Here is a 21,976-nt window from a genome sequence, read left to right as displayed (position 1 = left end):
CTATTCTTTACAATAATGGTCTTTCCCCAGCCCCTTTAATTATTGTTTGTCAAATGAAGTTCAATGCACTTCATACTCACTCTGTTATTAAATTGCCCCAAATCCTTGTGTGCTCTTTCGTCTCCATGACTATCTCTGATTCACAAACTAGCACAATGCACTGGGAAGAATGCGAGAGGAAAATCCAGGACTTTTGACTCAAAATTCCATTCTCAGTCTCAGGCATTAGCTACCTGAAGGCATGTATGCCAAAGACAAACATGGCAAAATGATTTGGGGGGCACAGGTGCTTGGCAAAGTGGCAAAGTAAGCAAGAAATGTTTTGGGTGCCTGGTTGTTTCTGTTTTGAATCCTTTTCCCAGATCCTGGACTGGCCCCTTCTCTCTAACCCCTAAGCACCACAGGTTCATGCTTTCCCACTCCTGCTTAACACTATCCCAACTTCACAAGCTCCACCCCATGCAGTGTTTATTAAACAAAAGGACTCTCTAATTAGGAGGGGGAGATGTTTTGTGTAATAAGTTCCTCTTTTAAAATGTTAATAACTCCTGGGAACATTAAGTACATTAGTCATTCTCACCTTTCTGTGAATTTGTTTAATACGATAATCAAATTACTTCCCTCTTTATGGCCCACAGAAAGTAGACCCACTGGGAGAGGGATGATTTCTCATTTGGTTACTTGGAAGAAAGGCAAGCCCAGGGCTGTTGGGCTAGCAATGGAACATCCAGAGGGAAGCGAGTTCACACTCTATAAATGCTGGCAAGCTCTTCTTCATCCACATCTTGTTGGATATGGTGTAGATCAGGTCATTTTATTCATTCCTAAATTCCAGGAGAAGCCTTAGAACTCTGTTCTACAGGAGACACTGGACTTGGAGTCAGAAGAGCTGAGTTTGAATCCTGTCTCAGAGACTTCCTAGGTGTTTAACACTGAGCATTCATTTAGCCTCTTTACCCTTTAGTTTCCTTACCTGCAAGATGAGGGGGATGAACTCTGTGGCCTCTAAGGTCTCTTCCAGATCTAAATCTCTTATCTTTTGAGTTTATGAGTATGCGTGACTTTAGGTGTCTGTTATTTCACTAGTGTCACCCCTTGATTCCTCTCTGTTCTCTAATCTTGATTCTCCAAGCTTCTTTGTCTGCCATGATTTAGTAGACTTCTCACCCTAAAAGATGACTTTGTTCCTTCTTTCCATTGATCAGTTCCTCCTGCAAGCTCCTTTAGCGACTGGGCCATCCAGGTTAATGCCTCCATTCCTCTCTGGGCTCTACTTCCAACTTCTTTTTCTATAATAACCCTGTGTGGGTACCTCCCCTCACTCCCATGCTTGATATGTGACAAATGCATAATAAATACTTGTTGATTTATTGACTAGAGTAGGATCAGCCTTTACAAAATTGAAGACACGCATTTGTCTTTGAGAGATGTTGAGCCCAAAAATTATCACCATTTCCAATCTGATAGTGAGACTCTCCAAATATAATATTTTATTACCTACATTCATAAGTGGAGGACATTCTAAATTTTAATTAGAGATACATAAAAATAAATGTTTTATGTTACATGTAATATTTGTGTTTCCTTTTTTTCCCCATCAAAGTTCATGGACTCTTTGAAATCTCTGCATAGACACTTTGAGTCTATGAATCCCTGTATAAGAATGTCAGATTTAGTAGAAGAAGGAGACTTCTTAGCTAGTAGATAAATGAATATTATTGATCAGTTTCCCTCAGTGGGAGGGTAAAAGAAGCAGGACATTGATGAAAAAAAAAAAACTACTTCTTTCAAAAAGATACTTACAGCTCTCCAGTTGCATTGTACAAGTCTGGACATCCATGGGGAAGTTCTTCAAATCCATTGGACAAGACAAGGTTAAAGTAAGCCTAAGAATGGGAGGAAAGAAAAATCACTAAATCTATTGAATTTGGTTCTAAATAAGTAAAAATATATTTGGTAGTAATTAAAGTATCATTATAAAGGCTAGTAAAATCTGACACTCACGTAGGACAGATTTTCTTTATTTTTTTCAAGTAGTCAGCAGGGACAGGTAAATTTTAAATACAGTGGATATCCACTTATTTTTCCTCTGTCCCATTTTCTCTCATTCCTCTGACTTTCTTCTCCTTCTTGGCTGACATTAGCCTTGATTTCATTGTTGAATCAGAGGCACAACCACAAAAAACTACATAAGGAAAACAGTTGGTCCCTGCTCCTACAGATGGGTGTCAGACAGAAAACCAACCTTGCCTGTCTCCCTTTAAAAGGTCAGATTCAACAGTCTTCTAATTATAGCTGGGTGGGTGGTTTCTCATCAATGCTTATCAACTCTAAAGTAACCAGAACTTCAAAAAAGTGATGTTGGTGTGAGCCTGTAGATGCCCTGCTGTCAAATGTACTCAAGCTTAGCTACATTATGACTATATGTGGAATCCTACAAAGATTAATGGTAAGTTATCTAGGCTGATATTTATACCCTGATTTATACACTGATGCATTATTATTATTTTTTCTGTAAAAGTATTATATACTTGAATGGGTACTACTCAAATGACTGTCCAACTTAAAATATGCTGTGTCTAGTATTATGTGGTCTTATACTATGTGCTCCTTCCCCATTAATCCTAGCTCAATACACTGCCCCCTCATTTTCACAGCACCCCCCCAACTCATTTCAAGTTGCTATTGATACATAGTTCCTTCTGTACCATCAGAGGATAACTTCACACATGCTTTTGATCCAACTTGTTTGTAGTGAAAGAAAAAAAACGTACAAAAAGTCTGAAGACACATACTTCATTGCAGCTTTGCCACTAGCTAGTTGTGAGACCTCAGTCAAATCATTTCACCCCAATATACCTCAATTTCTTCATCTTATTAACTAGGAGATTGGATATAGATTGTCTTTAAGATCCCTTCCAAATCTAAAACTGTGATTTCTCTGGTTCCGTAGTATGCCTCTCACAGCTTGCTTTTTGATTTCCAAGTTTTACAAATGTGTATTTTTGTTACCCTTTCTTTTCCCTATATACCCTCTTTTCTCTTATTCCTTTGTATTACATCTGAGCACTTCTAATGATCTTAATCCTTAAATAAAGAGAAGCAAAAGAGTGATGCTAGTGATACACCTGTATCACAAAAAACAAATGAAAAGGTTTGAAAAAATAAACTTTATGAAGCACCAGTACCAACAGTCTATAAAACCATTGAAACTTCCTAGAACTTCCTTTATCATTTCTACTGACGTTTCCATCTACTTCCTCTTTCTCTAATGAAAACTTTTCCCTCATGCACAAATATTACAAATAAACAATTTTTCTATTGTTGTATTGCTTGCCTATTTTGTCTAATTACTAGTATTATTATATACATTTTTTATTACAAATGTACATTATATCAGGTATATTATAGAGTGAATTGACTTGTGGTTTGGAATTTAGCCATTATTTATAACAAAGATACTAAGGACAAATACTCTGAATTCCAAAATTTGACAAAACTTTATGGGAACAACAAAACTCTTAGTAAGATGGAAACTTCGGGTAGTTTGTTTCTTCCTCCAACTGGGATTTTTAAAGGGAAAATTAGGGAAATCTATGAAATTAATTTCAAGACAGGTAATCAATGAATCATGTAAACTTGAATAATTTGGTGTTTGTGTATTTTGTGTATTTGTGTGTCTTTGCTAAAATGATGGAAAGGAAGAATATCAAGGAATATGTTTTAATCTCTTCTTCACTGACACTATTAGAGCTGTTTTCCTATTTGAAGATGAAATAAAATTTCTCAGCACTGAGAAGCTCCTCCTTCACAGAGCTTGTGAATTCTTCCTTGGTTCGAAGTGAATTATAGTTAAAGAGAACAGAGCTTGTGTCTAATTTATTTGAAAAATTGAAAAGTAGTTCTGAAGAATTTATTCCCTCCCAAATATAATTCAACTGTACTTTCCCCACTGAAGAAATAACCTAACTAAAAGCAAAAGCAAAAGCAAACAAAAACCCACTTCTCATATTAGTTTTGCACAGTTTGATTTTTCTCTGAATAGAAATTTTAACTTTCATTCATAGAATAAGAACCCTGCCTCCTCTCTCCATTTCCTCCTCTCAACCTCCAGCTATTTATGGTGTTGACACTTCAATGACAATACTTCAGGCATGCAGACTTAAGACTTATTTAGGTCAATAGTATTACCAGCAGGGTAGCCACTCACTGAGGAAAAACAAAACCTTAATATATTTAAAAAATCTATCTTTACACTGTTGCTTTTATCAATCAGTCAAGACTTCAGTAGGTAAAGCCCTTTTTACCTCCATTTTTGCTTCTTCTGATTTCCTCCATAAGAAGTCTTTGCACTTGCAACTGAATTCTTGCAAACAGCAAAGGCTGGGAGGTTAAAAATGCCTTTAAAAAGTTGTCATCTAGGGCAGCTAGGTGGCCCAGTGAGTAAAAGGGTGTCTGGGGAGTCAGGAGGACTCAAGTTCGGTTCCAACCTCAGACACTTAACACCCACACAAAAATATTAGCTGTGTAACTTTGGGGAAGTTACTTAACCCCAATTGCCCTCCAAAGGGCCAAAAAAAATAATAACAAAAAGTTGTCATCTAAGGTAAAAGTGGAAATTAGAATCTATTCATTGAAAACTTGGAACAGCCTACAATTTATTATCTCTAGCTTACCTGTAGAGACTTGGGCTTTGGACTTTATATTTATAGGGGGAAAACACCATTATGTATTTTTTAAAATGTAATTTTTTAAGTGATGAAGCTGTATTAACAGTGAACATTTGTTACGGAGACATAGCAAAGGTACCAAATGAGACATTCAATAAGCAATTTCATGAATAGATTAGTCTTCCATCTTTTGCAGAGGACCCCATGTCACCATGTTCTCTACTTAAGCAATATGGCATCCTCCAGTATGACTCAGTCTTAAGTCATTCAACAAACATCTATTAAGCAAAGACAATGTGCAGGGACTATGAAAAGGCAGTAGGAACAAAAGGACAAAAAATGAAGCAGTCTCTGTCCTCAAAGAGCTTCCATTCTATCAGAGGAGACAGCATGTGTCCATATAAGTAAATCCAAATAAACACATGGCCATTGGGAAAAGGGGTGCTACAGGAAAAGTCTCCTGCAGAAAGTAAAACTTAAGTTGAGCTTGTAAATAAACTTGGGCATCCACAAGGTTTCTAATTGTTTGCCACAACAAATGGCTGAACAAGTTGTGGTATGTAGCCTAGTGACGGTAGGATTAATGACAATAATGATAATGCTGTGCTAAAAGAAATGATGAGTTCAATGATCTTAGAAAAACATGAATAGCCTTCCATGAAATAATGAAGAGCAAAATGAGAAAAACTAAGAGAACATTGTATATAGTAGCAGCAATGCTGTTTTAAGAACAACTTTGATTGGATATGTAATTTTGACTATTATAAATACCCAAATTAACTAAAAAGGACACATGAAGGAAGATGCTCTCTGCACCTAGAGAAAGTACTGATAAATAGAAGTATGATTTTACATCTATAAACATGTTTACACACATATGTATATGTACACATATATGTATGTATGTGTGTATACAGACATACATGCATATTTGTGTCTTAGGGTAACTATATCTAGGGCAGGATGAGAGGAAAGAAAAAAGGAGAAAAAGAAATTTATATGACAGCTATTTAAAAGGAATAGCAAGTTGTACATAATAGATTTACAATTTTAAATACAATAATTTTTTATTATACTATGTTATGGAAATGCTTCTTTTATTCCATATTTTTTTAATAAAAGGAAACTTGGGGTTCTGAGGCAGAGATGAGGAAGGGGTATACCCCAGGCCTAGTGGACAGCCCATGTAGTGATAGAGGCAGGGAAGATACAATCTAGCATCATACTACCTCTACACCTCTGACTCAGGGGATCCTACAGACTTATATTCTCTCCGTATTAAAATCTATTCTCATTCTCATCAAGAGATAAATGACTGGTGACTGATCATATAACATTTTTCCCCGAGAATCATTTATTTATTTTTAGTTGTCAACATTCATTTCCACAAGATTTTGAGTTCCAAATTTTCTCCACATCTCTCCTCTACCCCCAACCCCAAGATGGAATGCATACTGATTATCTCTTCCCCAAGTCTCTGACCTCCCTTCTGTCCCCACTCCATCTCTCCATCTTGTACCCCTTTACCCCTTATGTTCTTGTAGGGCAAGAGAGATTTCTGTACTCCATTGCCTGTACATCTTACTTCCAAGTTGCATGAAAACCAATTTTTTTTAAACATTTGTTTTTGAAACTTTGAGTTCTGGATTCTCTCCCTTCTTCCCTCCTCACCCACCCCCATTGAGAAGACAAGCAATTCAATGTAGGTTATAATATGTGTAGTTATGCAAAACATTTCCAGAGTAATCATATCGTGAAAGACTAACTATATTTCCTTCTATCCTATCCCACCCGTATTTATTCTATTTTCTCCCTTGACCCTGTCCCTTTTCAAAAGTGTTTGCTTCTGACTATCCCCTTCCCTAATCTGCCTTCCCTTCTATCATCACCCCCCCTTCTTATTTTCTGCCCCTCTATGTTCCTGTAAGGTAAGATACCCAACTGAGTGTTGTTATTCCCTCCCTAATTCAAATCCAATGAGAGTAAGGTTGACTCATTCCCTTTCACCTCCCTGATCTTCCCTTCCATTATAATAGCTTTCTCTTGCCTCTTTTATGTGAAATAATTTATGCTATTCTATCTCTCCCTCTCTAACCCCCTAATTTTATTTTTAAAATATTATCCCTTCATATTCAACTCACCATATGCATGTGTATATATGCATACCTATGTATATGCCTTTTTATGTTTATATGCATATATATTCCCTTCAATGATCCTAATACTGAGAAAAGTCTCATGAATTACAGATATCATCTTTCCATGAAGGAATGTAAACAAGTCAACTTTAATAAGTCCCTTATGATTTCTCTTTCCTATTTACCTTTTCATGCTTCTCTTGATTCTTGTATTTGAAAGTCAAATTTTCTGTTCATCTCTGGTCTTTTTGTTATGAATGCTTAAAAGTCCTTTATTTCATTGAATATCCATTTTTCCACCTGAAGCATTATATGCAGTTTTGGTGGATAGGTGATTCTTGGTTTTAATCCTAGTTCCTTTGACCCCCAGCATATCCTATTCCAAAGCCCTCCAATCCATTAATATAGAAGCTGCTAGATCTTGGGTTATCCTGATTGTGTTTCCACAACACTTGAATTGTTTCTTTCTGACTGCTTGTAATATTTTCTACTTGACCTGGGAATCCTGAAATTTGGCTAAAATATCCTAGTAGTTTGTTTTTTGGGATCTTTTTCAAGAGGTAATTGGTGGATTCTTTTCAATTTCTATTTAACCCTCTGGTTCTAGAATATCAGGGCAATTTTTCTTTGTAATTTCTTAAAAGATGATGCCTAGGCTCTTTCTTTCATCATGGCTTTCAGGTGGTCCAATAATTTTTAAATTATCTCTCCTGGATCTTTTTTCCAAGTCAATGATTTTTCCAATGAGATATTTCACATTGTCTCCTATTTTTTTCATTATTTTGGATATGTTTTATTATATCTTGATTTATCATAAAATCATTAACTTACATTGCTCCATTCTAATTTTTAAGAAAATATTTTCTTCAGTGAGCTCTTGGACCTCCTTTTCCATTTGGCCAATTCTACTTTTAAGGCATTCTTCTCCTCATTGGCTTTTTGGGCCTCTTTTGCCATTTGAGTTAGTCTATTTTTAAGATGTTATTTTCTTCAGGATTTTTGTGGTATCCTTTAGCAAGCTATTGACTCATTTTTCATGACTTGTTTTCATCACTCTCATTTCTCTTCCCAATTTGCCTTTTCTCTTACTTGATTTTCAAAATCCTTTTTGAGCTCTTCCATAGCCTGTGACCAATTCACATTTTTCTTCAAAGCTTTTGATGCAGGAGTTTTGACTTTGTTGTCTTCTTCTGGTTGTATGTTTTGATCTTTATCACCAAAATAAGATTCTATAGTCTGCTTTTCCTGCCTCTGTTTGCTCATTTTCCCAGATAATTACTTGACTTTTGAGCTCTTTGTTGAGGTAGGACTCTTCTTCCAGAATGAAGAATGCTCTGTCCTAAGTTTCTGGGGTTTGGCACTGCTGTTGTCAGAGCTACTTCTAGGCACCTATAAATTTTCAGGTCTTTTAAGGTGACGAAATCAAAGGAGAGGTGTTTACTTTTCTCCTGGCTTGTGATCTTTTCTGCCTTGGAACTGTGAGGAGGACTCCCTCTCCACAGTTGCCACAAGCTCTGCCATGCCAGCACTCCTCCTCACCCCAGGACCACCACCCAAGGCTGTGACCCAGATGCAAGCAGGGCAAAGCAAGAGAATCTGGTCTCAGTACCAACAAAGTGACCCTTGCAATTACACTATGATTAACTGCTTCATTCTCCCACCATTTGTGGGCCTGGAGATACTGATGCCACCTCCTCCACCTCTGCCACCCTGGGCCTGGGGCTGGACCATGCTCTTCTCTCACTCAGGTTCAACAGAGTCTCCCTACTGACCTTCTACTTTGTCTTTGGTGTTTGTGGATTGAGATGTCTGGAAAACACCACAGCTGGTGATTCACTCTCCTGAAGTCTGCTCTGGCACAGTCTGTGCCAGAGTAGCCCATGGGGGACTACTCTATATTCCCAGCCTGGTGCAAAAGCCTCTTCCTGTTGGTCTTCCAAGCTATCTTCAGCTGAAGATGTCATTTTGTGGCCTCTGTAGCTCTAGGATTTGTTTAGAGTCACTTTTTACAGGTATTTGGAGGTATTGGGGAGAAGACTTAGATGCTCTGCCATCACATGACTTTTTTAATGAGAAAAATTAAAAACTTAAGCTAATGATGGGGTTCTGATAGTAAAATCTCAGATGCCATCTAATGAATGGGAGGGTCTTCCACAGGCTCCCTGAAATCACACCACAGGGGTATGAGTTCACCCTCAGTAAAGATCTAATGATTAATTGATGGAGTGATGGATTGGCCTGCTACTCTACTAAAAGAAAGGCCCCTTTATTGAGCTAAGCAGATTTTGGCATCCAGGCTATAGTTCTATGAATTGTGCAATTGTAAACTATTCATTGATGTCAATAGGAGCATATATCTTGCCATTTGGTGTGGATGGCAGCATCTTCCACCTGCATGGATTGATGAAAGCTAGAAATACTTTTTTAAAAAAGAATCAAAGAGCATTCCAACTAAAAGATGCCTTGGAGATAATGTAGACATTAGTCTTATTTTACTGATTAAAAAACTATTGGGGTCTATGGGCCCCCCAAAGGTCTCAGGCAGCCTCTCTGAGTTCAGGTCTGGTTATAGGGCACTTTGTGGTATGTGCTTATCTTATCTGAGGTCAGGGAGCCCTGACCTCGAGGAAGTGCTGAGGCACCCAGATTGTGTGCTGTCATGCAAATACCCTGTTACCCTGATGTTTATCTTGGGGTCAAAGGGTAAGTGTGCAGGAGTATGCAAGCTATTCTGGACACAGTCTCCCTGTTCTCTGATTGGCCCCTTACCTTGTCTCATGAGCTGTTCACAAGCTGTCCACGAGCTCTGCAAGTGCATTTTGGGGGATTTAAGGGTTGAAGCATGAGGGGACGGGGGAAGTAGGGAGAGATGTAACCACACTCCTGTCCTGCCAATAAAGCTGTGCCTCTTTCCATTTCTAATGACTCGACTTCTCCTTTATGAAAACACATGGTAACATGACTAGAATGTGTACTGAAGGCCTGGGAGAGGTATGACTCAGCTAGAAATCATAGGATCGCGACAAGTCACGACAAATGGTGCCTGAACAAGGGACAAGGGACATTTTAGCTGAGCCACCATGCTAGTGGGGAAGATAAAGGAGAACCCCCAAGGTTCCAGGGGAATTCTGGGGTTGGTTCAGTATGAAAATGGGGAATCACCCCCCTATAACTAAGTCAGGAGGAAATGGAGATTTGGACTCGACAGCTTTATAAGGCAGTTAAAGACCAGGGACTGACCCTCTCACTTAAGGACCTGCGGACATTTATTTAAAAAGTGAAAGTGGTCTCTCCAAGGATAGAAGACATGGGCTTAGAGAAGCAGAAATGGGGCATAGTTGGGGAACAAATGAGAAGTTATGAGAACAGTACCCCTGGGCTCCTAGAGGATAAGGATTTTGTGATTTATAACCTGGTAAAAGCAGCCTTTTTTCTATGGAATATATTAATGATATGTTTAACATCAGAAATGAAAGTGCTAGGGTGGCTGGAACACTTAAGTGTGATGTAGCTGTCTCTAATTTTATCAAATAAGTCTTACCTGGATTTCATTACTATCTATCTGGAGAGCCAACAACTATTTAAATTTTCAGAAGATCTCCTACAAATTCTATGTGATCCATTCTGTTATTTTCTGTGTCTTTCTGTTTTGTTTATGTGTCTTTGTGAGAATGAATGAGAGTAATTTGTCATTCTATAACATTTAAAATGCAGCTGGACTATGGAACTTTCTGTGAAATGTTTTTATTTTTTTCACTCCGCCTCTCCCTTTTTTCTCACCAGAAAATGAACAAAGTATATTTTATTATTTTACAGGTTAAAAATGGTTATGGTAAATCGAAGAGTATGGGAACAGTGTCAGGTTAAAATCAGAAAGAAATAAGGTATGTGTGGTTTTAAAAGGGACTTTAATCAAAGTCCAATAAAAAAGATAACAGTAGGAAAAGCAAGAAAGTTTAAGTATGTAGCAATGAAAGGAGCATGGGTAGAAAGCTTAAGATAGGTATAAATTACTTGCATGAAAAATGTGAACAGAAGTTTTAAGGTTTAATGGCCTCCTTTCCTCCAATTCAACTCTGGCCAAGTTTGATTGTGGGAAAGGCTGTTAAAAATAATAAAAAGTAAAAAAGAATTTTTCCCCTAAGATTAAAGAGGAAGACTAGCAAGCATTTAGCATTCTCCTGCCTCATCAAAAGAGAAAAGTGTTATGTATCAGGATGCAACCGAAGGTTAATTTTATTTGGCACTAAGGCAAAATTAGAACATATAAAGAACTGAAAAACTTTAGGAGTAAAATTATTCAACTCTAATATAGTCTGGAGAATTGGTTCCAGGTTCTCCACACTGTAACTGGACGTTAAAAGCCTTTTGCATTATATATATAAAAATTAAGAATCACTGAAGTTCACAATACAGGTTAAATTAGCTGAAAACTTTCTTTAAGAGTCTCTCCTCACTAGAGGAGAGAGTGCTGAAGGATTTTTAATCATCCTCCTCAATCTAGATAAAAGAAGGATGCATGATAAAGGGCTCTACAAACAGCAGCCCTGGGGCAGAGTGTGCTGCCCCACACTTATTAGGTAACCTGAATCCACAATTCAAACCTCTGCAATTTTGAAAAGAGGAGTAAAGAGCCTAAATTCTCTATCAATTATTTTTGCATGTGATGATTTGAAAATTCAACTATCATAACATGCTGTTGTGGTCTTCCTGAGTTGTGGTACAATTCTACTATATAGTAAAGATTGGATAATTATTGTTTTAGATAAAATTGTATTGGATAAAACAAAACTTTTTATCTGACTTTTGTTGAAACTGAAAAGATAGAGGAAACAAATTTGTGTAGAAACAGTCATGTTACTTTATCAGTTCTGCTAAACCCTGTCTTGTAATGTTTATATCTGCCATATAGAAAACCAGGCAGTTACAAATTTACCTGTAGTTACAAAAGGAGGTTAGCCCTTCCCCCCTCAAATCAAGAGGGTACCACAATACAATTGTATTAACTTCTTTCATCATAGATCAGATTAGGAAAAGAGAGTTCCACCTTCCCCCACACTTTCAAACTTCACTTTCCCCCACTGGGCAAAGGAAGGAGGGGAAAGAGACTTCAACCTACCATGAGGACTGGCTGTTAAAAGTTCTGAGCCCTGCCACTGATAAGAAGCCAACAGTTGTCTGTACTGGATAAGACAATCCATCCTTTTTATCAATGATTTTATATGATCTAGGAATACACCTGACTTCATCTGAAGTTTAGTGTTTCTACTACAACTAAAATAATTTGGCTGTCACTTATGGAACTTGTAAAATTGATCATTTTAGTGTCTCAATGTTAAAATCTAGAATTGTTAATTGATTACTGTATGTGGAAAAGAGGAAACTAGGTAAAAACTTTATTACATTCCTCCTGCATGTATGAGATTTATCAAAGCAGGAGCATCACTTTCAGTCACTGGTCTATATCAATTCTTATTTTTTAATAATGTCAAGACCCCTGGAAAATATCTCTATAGGAAAAATCAGCAGACTAGGTTAGAATTTTAATTTTGTTTTAGTGAATGCAATTCTTAAATAATGAACCTAACTTGTTAAAAAGTTGCAAAAGATTAACAAGCATTGGCTATTACACCAGGATAAGTTAAATTTGAGAAAGAAAAATGTTAAATGATATCGCTTATGTATTAAAAGACCCAGGAGATCTTTATTGTTTATTACAGCTACATGAGAATAAAATTAACTATAATTAGCTCTAAACTCTAGTGATTGGTAAAAGTTTAAGATGAAAAGCATTTAAAACCATATTCACATATTTCTACTTTTTCTTCTTAGACCTTATTCCTATGATCAGACTAAGTAATCAGTAAAGGATATGAACTCTTTTAATGTTAGCTTATTGGAAAATATAATATTTTTACCTAAAATTAGAAAATGTATAGAAAATTATACAAACCACTTAAAAATCACCTTAAGATATTCCCATTGACTAAAGGAATTTTGAAACTAATAGCTTTTAAAGTACTATGCTCAGATTCATTTACTATAACTTTTTCTGGCTAAAACACCTTTTAATGTCTAAAGAATTCTACAATCAACTAGACAATTAGTAAGTTAATAATACTTTGGAGATTTATTCTACTTAAAGACATTTTGCTATACTTTTTGACTAAAACACTTTGTGGTATCTAAAGAATTCCACAATTATCATACTTAGGGAATTTCTTACTTAAGAAAATTTTTATACCAACTTAGTCTGAATAATCTCTATCTTAAAAGTTCGTTTTGCTCTAAAGTATACACAGAGCTATTAGGTTATAAAATTTTAGCTAATTTTAACACACTCAGAATACAGATCTTTTTAACTTTTTTTCAGAAGTCATAAGCCTTATAAGATAGAGGCCATTACCTATACTACAGTTCATTCTTCACTTCCTAGGTCTCTTTATCTACAATAATGGGACTATTAATCAAAAGTTCAAATTTTTCCAACTTTTCCCCCAAATATTCATAGAACTACATTAGCTTACTCTTAATTTTATCAAAATGCATATATTCTATGTATATAATTCCATGTTACCGAAGAACAAGCTAGACAAGTAGTGAAACAATGCACTTGCTGCTTTCCTTATCTCCCTCCACCTCCTGGGGGAAAGAACCCCTGAGGAAGGGCGCCAAATGAGATTTGGCAGAGGGATGTAACATACCTTTCTGGAGCCTGCATCCATGTAACAATAGACACCTTCTCAGGTTTTTTGATAGCCACCATACAAGGAGGAGAAAAGTTAAGTCATGTAGAAAACCATTTATATCATTGTTTTTCCATTAGTGGACCCCCTCTAGAGTTAAAGACAGATAATGGCTCCTCATATGTTTCTAAAGCCTTGAAGGAGTTTTTAGCCAGATTTGGCATTAGACAAGTTACTGGCCTCCCTTACAATCCCACTGGTCAGGCAATTGTGGAAAAAGCAAATCGCTCTATCAAGGCAATCCTCGCCAAATAGGAGAAGGGAAAGGGACGGTTGTGACAAAGGCATGTTGATATGGCACTCTATACATATAACTTTTAAAAATTTGATTGTCATTCTCTGACTCCTGCCATGTGCCATTTTTCTATGGGCAAGCGTCATCTACTCCCATTCCCCACTACAACCTCTGGTGATCATCCAGAAATGCACATTATGTGGCTCGGGCACAATGGGAGGTAGGAGAGCCCCGGTAAGGTGATAATATGGGGGCCAGGGTATGTTTGTATCTCCACAGAAAATGGCCAAAAGATCTGGGTCTGACCTTGGCAACACCCCTGCCCCGAAAAGAGACTGCTGGCACAACTAACATGGCTTCTGCTGACTCTCACTCCTCCCTGCTGCCTTGGAATGCATGTGGCAGCATTGGGCCATTGTCCCTAATCCTCCATGGCCCTGGTTGTCTCCTGGGGGAAAGTTCTTCCTGAGATAGTTTTATCTGGCAATGGTTCCAAGATTGTGGGCCAGGAATTTGACCTGACCCTGCCCAACAGCACAATAACAACATTACAATGTAACTTCACAGGACTTTCACTATGGTCACCCATCTGTTTTTCAATAGGCAACCAATCAGATTGTGAACAAATAACAAATGTTTCCAGGACTGTGCAGATAGCGGCAGGCAGCACGCAGACTGTGTATTGGATGGGACTTGCATTGAACCTTAATTAGTGATTTATTCCCCTGTGTCCCTACGACCACACAGGTATATTCCCACACAGAAGAGAGTGTAAGACCAGTCAAAGACAATGCCATCAGATGAAACAGAATGAGACCTTGCAGTCATGGGATGTAACTGGGAACAAGTCCTTTGTGGCTTTCCCTGACCCAGTTTGGGTAACAGAACAGGGAAGACACACCCCTCAACTCTGGAAGGCCTCCATGGCCACTAATTACACAACCATAGTTCTTGCCCTAAATAAGACCCAAGTGTATCCGGGGTATGAACATGTTTGGGAAACCTTACTCGGGAAGGGCCAGAACTGGACTGTCAATGTGGGTACAGAGGACTGCATGGGATATGTGTTTCAATCTCATGCTTGTTTAGGGGGTCACAATGCCTTCATGTGGGGCAGAAAGGTTAATATTAGCAGCCAAATGGGGGAACAGTATAATGTTACTTGCTTCAATTGCACAGTATCCGACTGTATGGAGCCTCTTAGCACTCAGGACAAAGTATTTATGATAACAAGACCACGATTTGTTCTCACTCCAGTACAGACTGATGGGTGGTACCCCACCCCAGCTGACCATACCTTACAGGCTCTACAAAAAAAAAGGGATGAGAGTGGGTTTAAGATGAAGGAAACGGTGCTTTAGTTGCATTATAATTGGTATCACCTTGTTGATTTCCCTTATCACCTCTTCTGTTTCCATAGCAATGTCCGTGTCCATGGTACAAAATCAAATAGTGCAGGCCCAATACATTCAAGACTTAGCCCATAATGTCTCAACAGGTTTTGCCATATGAAGCCACATTAATAATGAGGTTTATGGGCTTATTAACAGTCTTAGAGAAAGCATTATCAATGTTGGCAATGGGTTGACCTGTTGGAAGCCATGCAAATGTTTCAGTGTGATTACAGGTATCACTGTTTCTGTGTTGCTCACCTCCCTTATAATGAGACCAATGGGTTCCATTACAATTAGACTGAAATAAAAAATCATTTGCATGGTTTTTTCCTATCCTCCAATGTCACACATGATATAGATCTCCTACACCAACTAGCTTTAGAAGTCAGTTGAGCTACCCAACAAGATTTGCTACCTGATGAACGTGCCCAAGGTATTATAGATTGGTTCCAACACCTACAGATAAGTTCCTGGTGGGCAAATATACAAACTATACTGATAATGTCTGTTTTGGTTTTGATATTACTTAGTTTGCTTCCTTGTATTGTGAAATATGTAGTAAGTGTGTTTAAAGGAATGCTCTATGCCTGGCAAGTGTCCCCACCTCATTATCCTTTTCCCATTGATTTGTGAATACTATATAATCTGTAATTGAATGGGTTTTGTTTATGGTAATTATCCCCTCCTCAGTTACCCTCTCATGCAGACGTCCAAAAAATCCCGTGCCTTGCAGGACTCATAAGATTTGGCGCTCTGCGACAAACAGGAAAAGGGACTTGTTGGGGTCTGCGGCCCCCCAAAGGTCTCAGGCAGCCTCTCTGAGTTCAGGTCTGGCAACAGGGCACTCTGTGGTATGTGCTTATCTTATCTGAGGTCAAGGAGCCCTGACCTCTAGGAAGTGCTGAGGCCCAGATTGTGTGTCATGCAAATACCCTGTTACCCTGATGTTTATCTCAGGATCAAAGGGTAAGTGCGCAGGAGTATGCAAGCTATTCTGGACACAGTCTCCTTGTTCTCTGATTGGCCCCCTACCTTCTCTCTAGAGCTGTTCATGAGCTGTCCACGAGCTCTGCAAGTGCACTTTGGGGGATTTAAGGGCTGAAGCATGAGGGGGGCAGGGAAGTAGGGAGAGATGTAACCACATGCCTGTCCTGCCAATAAAGCTGTGCCTCTTTCCATTTCCACTGACTCGAAATCTCCTTTATGCTAACACGTGGGAACATGACCAGAATGCACACTGAAGGCCTGGGAGAGGTATGACTCAGCTCGAAATCATAGGATCATGACAAGTTGTGACAAAAAACAAAAACGAAAATGAACTCAAAAGAGCAGAGGCGACTTGCCCATGGTGAAACTAACTCTAACTGGAGCCATGCTGATTTCTAGCTAGTGGTCTTTTGACGACACCATTCATTTCTCTAGTCTAGCCCAAACACAGATGGAGAAAATGCAGGAGAGAGATAGTGGAAGATTTCCATAAACTTCTACATTCAGGAAGACAAGATTCTTATGACCCCCTGGATACAAAAGGGAAAACTAACTCAAACAACATCTGTTCAATTTAGACAAATTTCAGCAGGGCCCTCAGGTAGAGAAGTGACTATTATATTGTCGCAGCTATCATCTAAGTAATTTCAATTATTTATTCATCACTACAACTGATAAAAAAATGTTCCTTGACTTCGTAAAGGAACTGTAAAGATTCCAGTGATGAATGGGTAGGTCAATTATAAGCTAAGAAATTAATAATACAACAAAAGAACACTCATTCCCAGTTAAATATTTCATGCTCTTTCATTTGAAGAGTAGAAAAATTTAATGACAGAAATACAAAAAATTTAATGAGCAGGGGTGGCTAGGTGGTACAGTGAATAGAGCACCAGCCCTGGAGTCAGGAGGACCTGAGTTCAAATCCAGCCTCAGATGCTTAACACAAAAACTAGCCGTGTGACCTTGGGTAAGTCACTTAACCCCAATTGCCCTCCAAAAAGCAAAAATAATAATAATAATAATGAGCAATATATTTCCCTAAAGCAAGTCCCATGAATGTACTATTTTTAAGGTTTGATTTAAATATTTGTAGTAGCCTGTCTTCATTAGGACAGGAAAGCAAGGAATATCACCAGGTCCTCAAGTAGAATGTGTGGAATCATAGCTATTGGTTCTTTGATGGGGAAGGTGTTGAGCAGCCTATGGAGGCAAGAATAGGGAATGAAAGAGACTCTCAGCCAACTCAGGTCTGTAGCTTCTCAGTTTCACTTTCCTTCAATTTGGAGGAGAGTAAACTTTAATTTAAAGCTCATGTGGATTGGTACTAGGGATTCTGCAGAGTGCCTGAATCTAAAGAGTGGAGATGAGGAGTAAATCAGTGACCAAATCAGAAATTTAGCCCCTGAAGGCAGCTAGGTGATGCAGTGTCGCACTGGCCCTGGAGTCAGGAGGACCTGAGCTCAAATCGGGCCTCACATACTTGATTCACTTACTAGCTGTGTGACATTGGGTAAGTCACTTAACCCCAATTGCCTTGCTTTCCACTTACCCCCCCCAAAAAAAAAGAAGTTTAGCCCCTAAAGGGAGTTGTGGGAGAAGAGAATAGTGATGGATCTTGAGGTACTAAGAGCCAACAGTTTTCCTATCCTTTTAAAGCCTTGACCTTTCTTTTAAGGTACCAACAATCTGGGCCTCCATTCCTACTCCTATCCCCTCAAAAATATGGTGGCCTATTGGAGGGCATGGCATACTCTGTTTTTTCTTGACTCAACCAAATCTATAAGATCATTAGTTCATATAATTATTTCTAGTTGGGAATTGATTAAAATCTTTGTAGTGTATAGCCCTAGATCAAACTGTGGAAACAAATATTTTTGGCACTCCCAGTTTCCCAGTTCTGTGTCCATGTCTATTCTGTGTTCATGGTCTTGTCAATGGTACCCTTCTTCTTTTCTTTCAGCCACCTAGTGTCTTTGTGTTCTCTTCCTATCGAAACCTATTCTCAAAAAAAGATAAGAAACTAATTCATACTAAGATATGAGTGATTAGTGGTTTAAATGTTTTATCTTCTAAGAGAATTTGCCCTATGAGGATTCAGCCTAAGTATGGGAACTCAAAGTCTTAATTTAAAGCAGAAATATTTCTTTAGCTCCCCTATCTTTGATTACCTTGGAAATTATAGATATTAGAGCAAGTAAGAAAGAAACTTTTACACTAGGGAGCATTTCCTAACATTGGATCAATATGATATCATGCCATCTATTCATCTGCTGCACCTTCAATTAAGGCTGAGTTAGTATCTGGGCTTCCTGAATCTATTTCATGTCTGCAATCCTGGAATCTTCTCCCAGTTCCTATGTTATCATTAATACTTGTGAGGTTTGGGTATTTGCATCAGGCATCAGAAAAGAATGCCATTTTGTTATGGTAATGGGAATCTGAAGATCTTCCCTTTCCCTTGGCCCCTTGATAGGCTTGGGTGAATCTGAGAACCTTCCCTGATTTGAAAATATACTTTGCCCCCTAATAGGCTGAATATGGTTACATGGAGCCTATGGAGAGAGACTTGTTTTTCAGGAACGCCCACACCTTGTTACTTTGTGATTGGGCAGTGGGTCAAGAGGGTTGTGACATTCTCTGACCCAGGAGAAGGCTATATATACCCTGATGTGAGATTTTGCTTTGGGGTTCACTTTGGGAAGAGCGATGTGATTTGGCCAAATGAGACTCTGGGCAGCCGTTGAGTCCCTGGCTTTGAAAACCTGCATGTTGCTGCCTCCCTCTCTGGTAATTAACTAGATATGGATGTAATGGTTAGAAAGCTGGAAGCCCTGTCTGCTGAACTGTGTTATTTTCTGTTCTAATTTCTGTTTGTATTCTCTGAAGTTTGGGGTTCTGATTTTTCCCCTGAACTAGGTAAATGATATATGTTTGATTGATTAAAGTAAGCTTGTTAGCCCATTTTGAGTTGCTTTCCTATAGAAAAGCAGATCTAAGAACCTGTGTTGGCCGCCACCCTGGGGATGCTGGGGTGCTTGCTGCTACACATTTCAATCTAGCTGGGTCTTAAATGGAATTAGTCTAGGGGCAATTCGGAATTTAAATAAAAATCACAGTTCTAAAGATATGCAGAGTAAGACTGCTACTCACTTCCCTTTAACACACAGAAGCTTGTTGAACACTCTGACTCATGTGAAGAATGAACATTTTGGCCAAGTGATATGTTTCTTTAAAAATTGCTGTTGTTTGTTCTTCATTCTTGAAGAGGACTGTGACATCAGCAGGGTGTTACCATGACTTTCAAGGCAATTGGCTTTAAGTGAGAGAAGGCTGAGCAAAGTCACCAGCCTCACTCTCTCCTCCTCCTCTTCCTCCTCCCGTCTGGGTCCAGAGACAAGATAAAGATCAGGATGACTGGAGATGGCCCTGGATGCAGCGGGAGAACATGGCCTTTTTAAGCTAAGGTCTTTCCCAGCTCCATAAGAAAGACTAGGTTGAAATGATCACCTAACCATTACTAAGATCTTTGAAGCAAAATGGTAGCATCAAAGGATCATTCATATGTAAGGTGCTTGATGACTTGATGACACATAATGCGGCACTTGATCACTTCAAACAGTCATGACTATTAATTCCTCATCTCAATGTTATTGTGAGGAATAGCACATCCATCCTTCCATTATTTTGCAATTGTTCCCTATCGCATTTTCCACAGTGAATTTTCCAAGCTCTTTTCTTCTGAAAGCCCCAACCATCACCCCAGCTACAAAATTTAGTGCAGACACCCCAGCTTTTCAGTTTACTAAAAGATCAAGGTCATCTGACAGGACCTTCCTCCATTCCCCTCCTCCACACTTCAAAACTTATCAGTTTCTTCATCTACTCTCTTTCCTCTTTCTGTCCTTCAGAAGCAGAGAGGTGGGATCACCTACATATTCCATGTCTTTAATCCAATCACCCTCCAACTTTCATCAAATACCATCTTTCTCATGCATCTTCATTCCCCCCCCCTCTATTTATTCTTTCCCATCACTCTACAAATGGGGCAGTCTTTCTTTGCTCTATCCTTCCTATCCAGCTATTGTTTCATCTCTTTCATTCCTTTTACTGCCAAACTTCTTGAAAACTACTTCCATGCTCAGTGTTCCCACGTCCTTACTACCTACTTTCTCCTTGACCCTTCTTAGTCTGGCTTCTGTCTTCAGCCCTCTCTTAAAGGGCACCAACAATCTCCTGAAGGCAAAAACCATTGGTCAATTTTAAATTCTCATTCCTCTTTGCATTTGTTCAAGGCATCTCCCATTGCCTAGAATGCATCACCCCATTGGAATCTGTATTTTCCCTTCCCATCTCAGCTCAGGGGCCACAAACTCCCTGAAACTTTTGCTGATTCATAGCTCCCAGTTGAAAATAGTCTCTCCTTCCACAGATTTCCTAGAGCACTTTGACTTTCTCCTTTGCCCCAGTCCTTCTCTATTTTGTTTTATATGCATTTTTTCCCATCATCATCTCCCTAATAGGTTGTAAGTTCCTTAAGGGATTTGTATTCCCAGCATCTGGCACATAGAGGCTTGCACATAATATATGTTCAATAAATGTTAGCTGAAACACCAAATAGCTAGTCAAATGGCAGACAGGAACACAGCTCTCAACAGGACTGGTCTTATGTACACATGGAAGAGTAAACATACACTATTGCTTTCATTAGGATCTAGAATGCCCTACTGCAATACTCTGCCTTCTTGCCCCCATCCTCACACCCTGATGATTTTCTCCCTCAACCCTTGGCTAGTTCTCAAAATTCTATTTGAATTTCATTCTTCAGGTTTAGCCTTTCATCTTCTTTTTGGCTGTTATCAGTTGTTTATGTCCCAGTGTAAATGCATTAATAGATTCTTTTTGGAGAAGACACTTTGATAGTGGTGAAAAAAGGGATGTTGTGGAGATATTAAAAGCCTGAGGTGTCACTCACAAGAGTGCTACTTAGTGGAAAGAAGAGACACAAAACAGTGAGCCTGAGAGCTCAAAGACAAACCCCATTTGGTATCACAATTTTGTCTAGGGCCTAGAAACACTGGTTGTGCTGCTGCCCCAGTTCAATTAAGTCAGGACAGGAGAACCGTACTTTACAGTAGCCCATAAAACACTTCTGTCATTGGCAGAAGTAGGACATTTGTCTAAATGCAATATTCAGGTGGCAAGGACCACAGTGGACAATTGCTGCTACATAGTTTATTAGCTGACTTGTGCCATTCACTCCTTCATTAAAAGAGAAGCAAACATAAACCAATTGTTGAGTAAGTGGAGTTATGTTTATCCAATAGTATAAAACTGTCACAGAAGACATCTGTTGTGCATTGGAAAAACTTGTCAGGAAAAAGAAAAATGTGATATTGAGTACTACCTATATTCAGTACCTTCAAAGAGCACATTCATAAGTTGTTGGCTAAAGTTAACTTAAGATCCAATATGGAGGAGAACTAAGTTTATGGGATACATCTTCTAAAGGCAAATTGTGCCTAGATGTTTTAACTGTAACATGGCTCTTTTAATTGACATGAAAATAAAGATGTTGTGTACCAAATATCTCTGATAAGGGACTAATACATAAGATATATAGAGAATGAACATAAATTTTAAATATTAGGAGTAATTTTCTATTGTATGTAATCAGAGAACATAAAGTAATTCTCAAAAGGAGTCCCGAACTATTAATGACTTTGTAAAAAATTGCTCCTGAAAAGCTCTAATAGAAATGGAAATACTAAGGTTTCACTTTAGATTAACCAATCAGCAAAGGTGA

The 21,976-nt window shown here is 38.5% G+C and overlaps 1 protein-coding gene across 3 annotated transcripts in view; it reads right to left on the bottom strand.

Annotated features, from left to right (window-relative positions):
- GLRA2 (glycine receptor alpha 2) overlaps positions 1 to 21,976 on the bottom strand; it is a 288,190-nt gene that overhangs the window by 189,060 nt on the left and 77,154 nt on the right. For all 3 annotated transcript variants that reach the window (XM_069100631.1, XM_069100633.1, XM_069100632.1), the window contains one exon: positions 1,804 to 1,886. In XM_069100631.1, coding sequence (XP_068956732.1) covers positions 1,804 to 1,886 — 83 coding nt within the window. The remainder of the gene's footprint in view (positions 1 to 1,803; positions 1,887 to 21,976) is intronic.

Source organism: Petaurus breviceps, unplaced genomic scaffold, assembly GCF_028583685.1.
Source record: "Petaurus breviceps papuanus isolate PSGF00001 unplaced genomic scaffold, PetGlider_PUasm1.0 419, whole genome shotgun sequence".
Taxonomy (NCBI): domain Eukaryota; kingdom Metazoa; phylum Chordata; class Mammalia; order Diprotodontia; family Petauridae; genus Petaurus; species Petaurus breviceps.
This window is presented reverse-complemented; position numbering and strand designations above follow the sequence as displayed.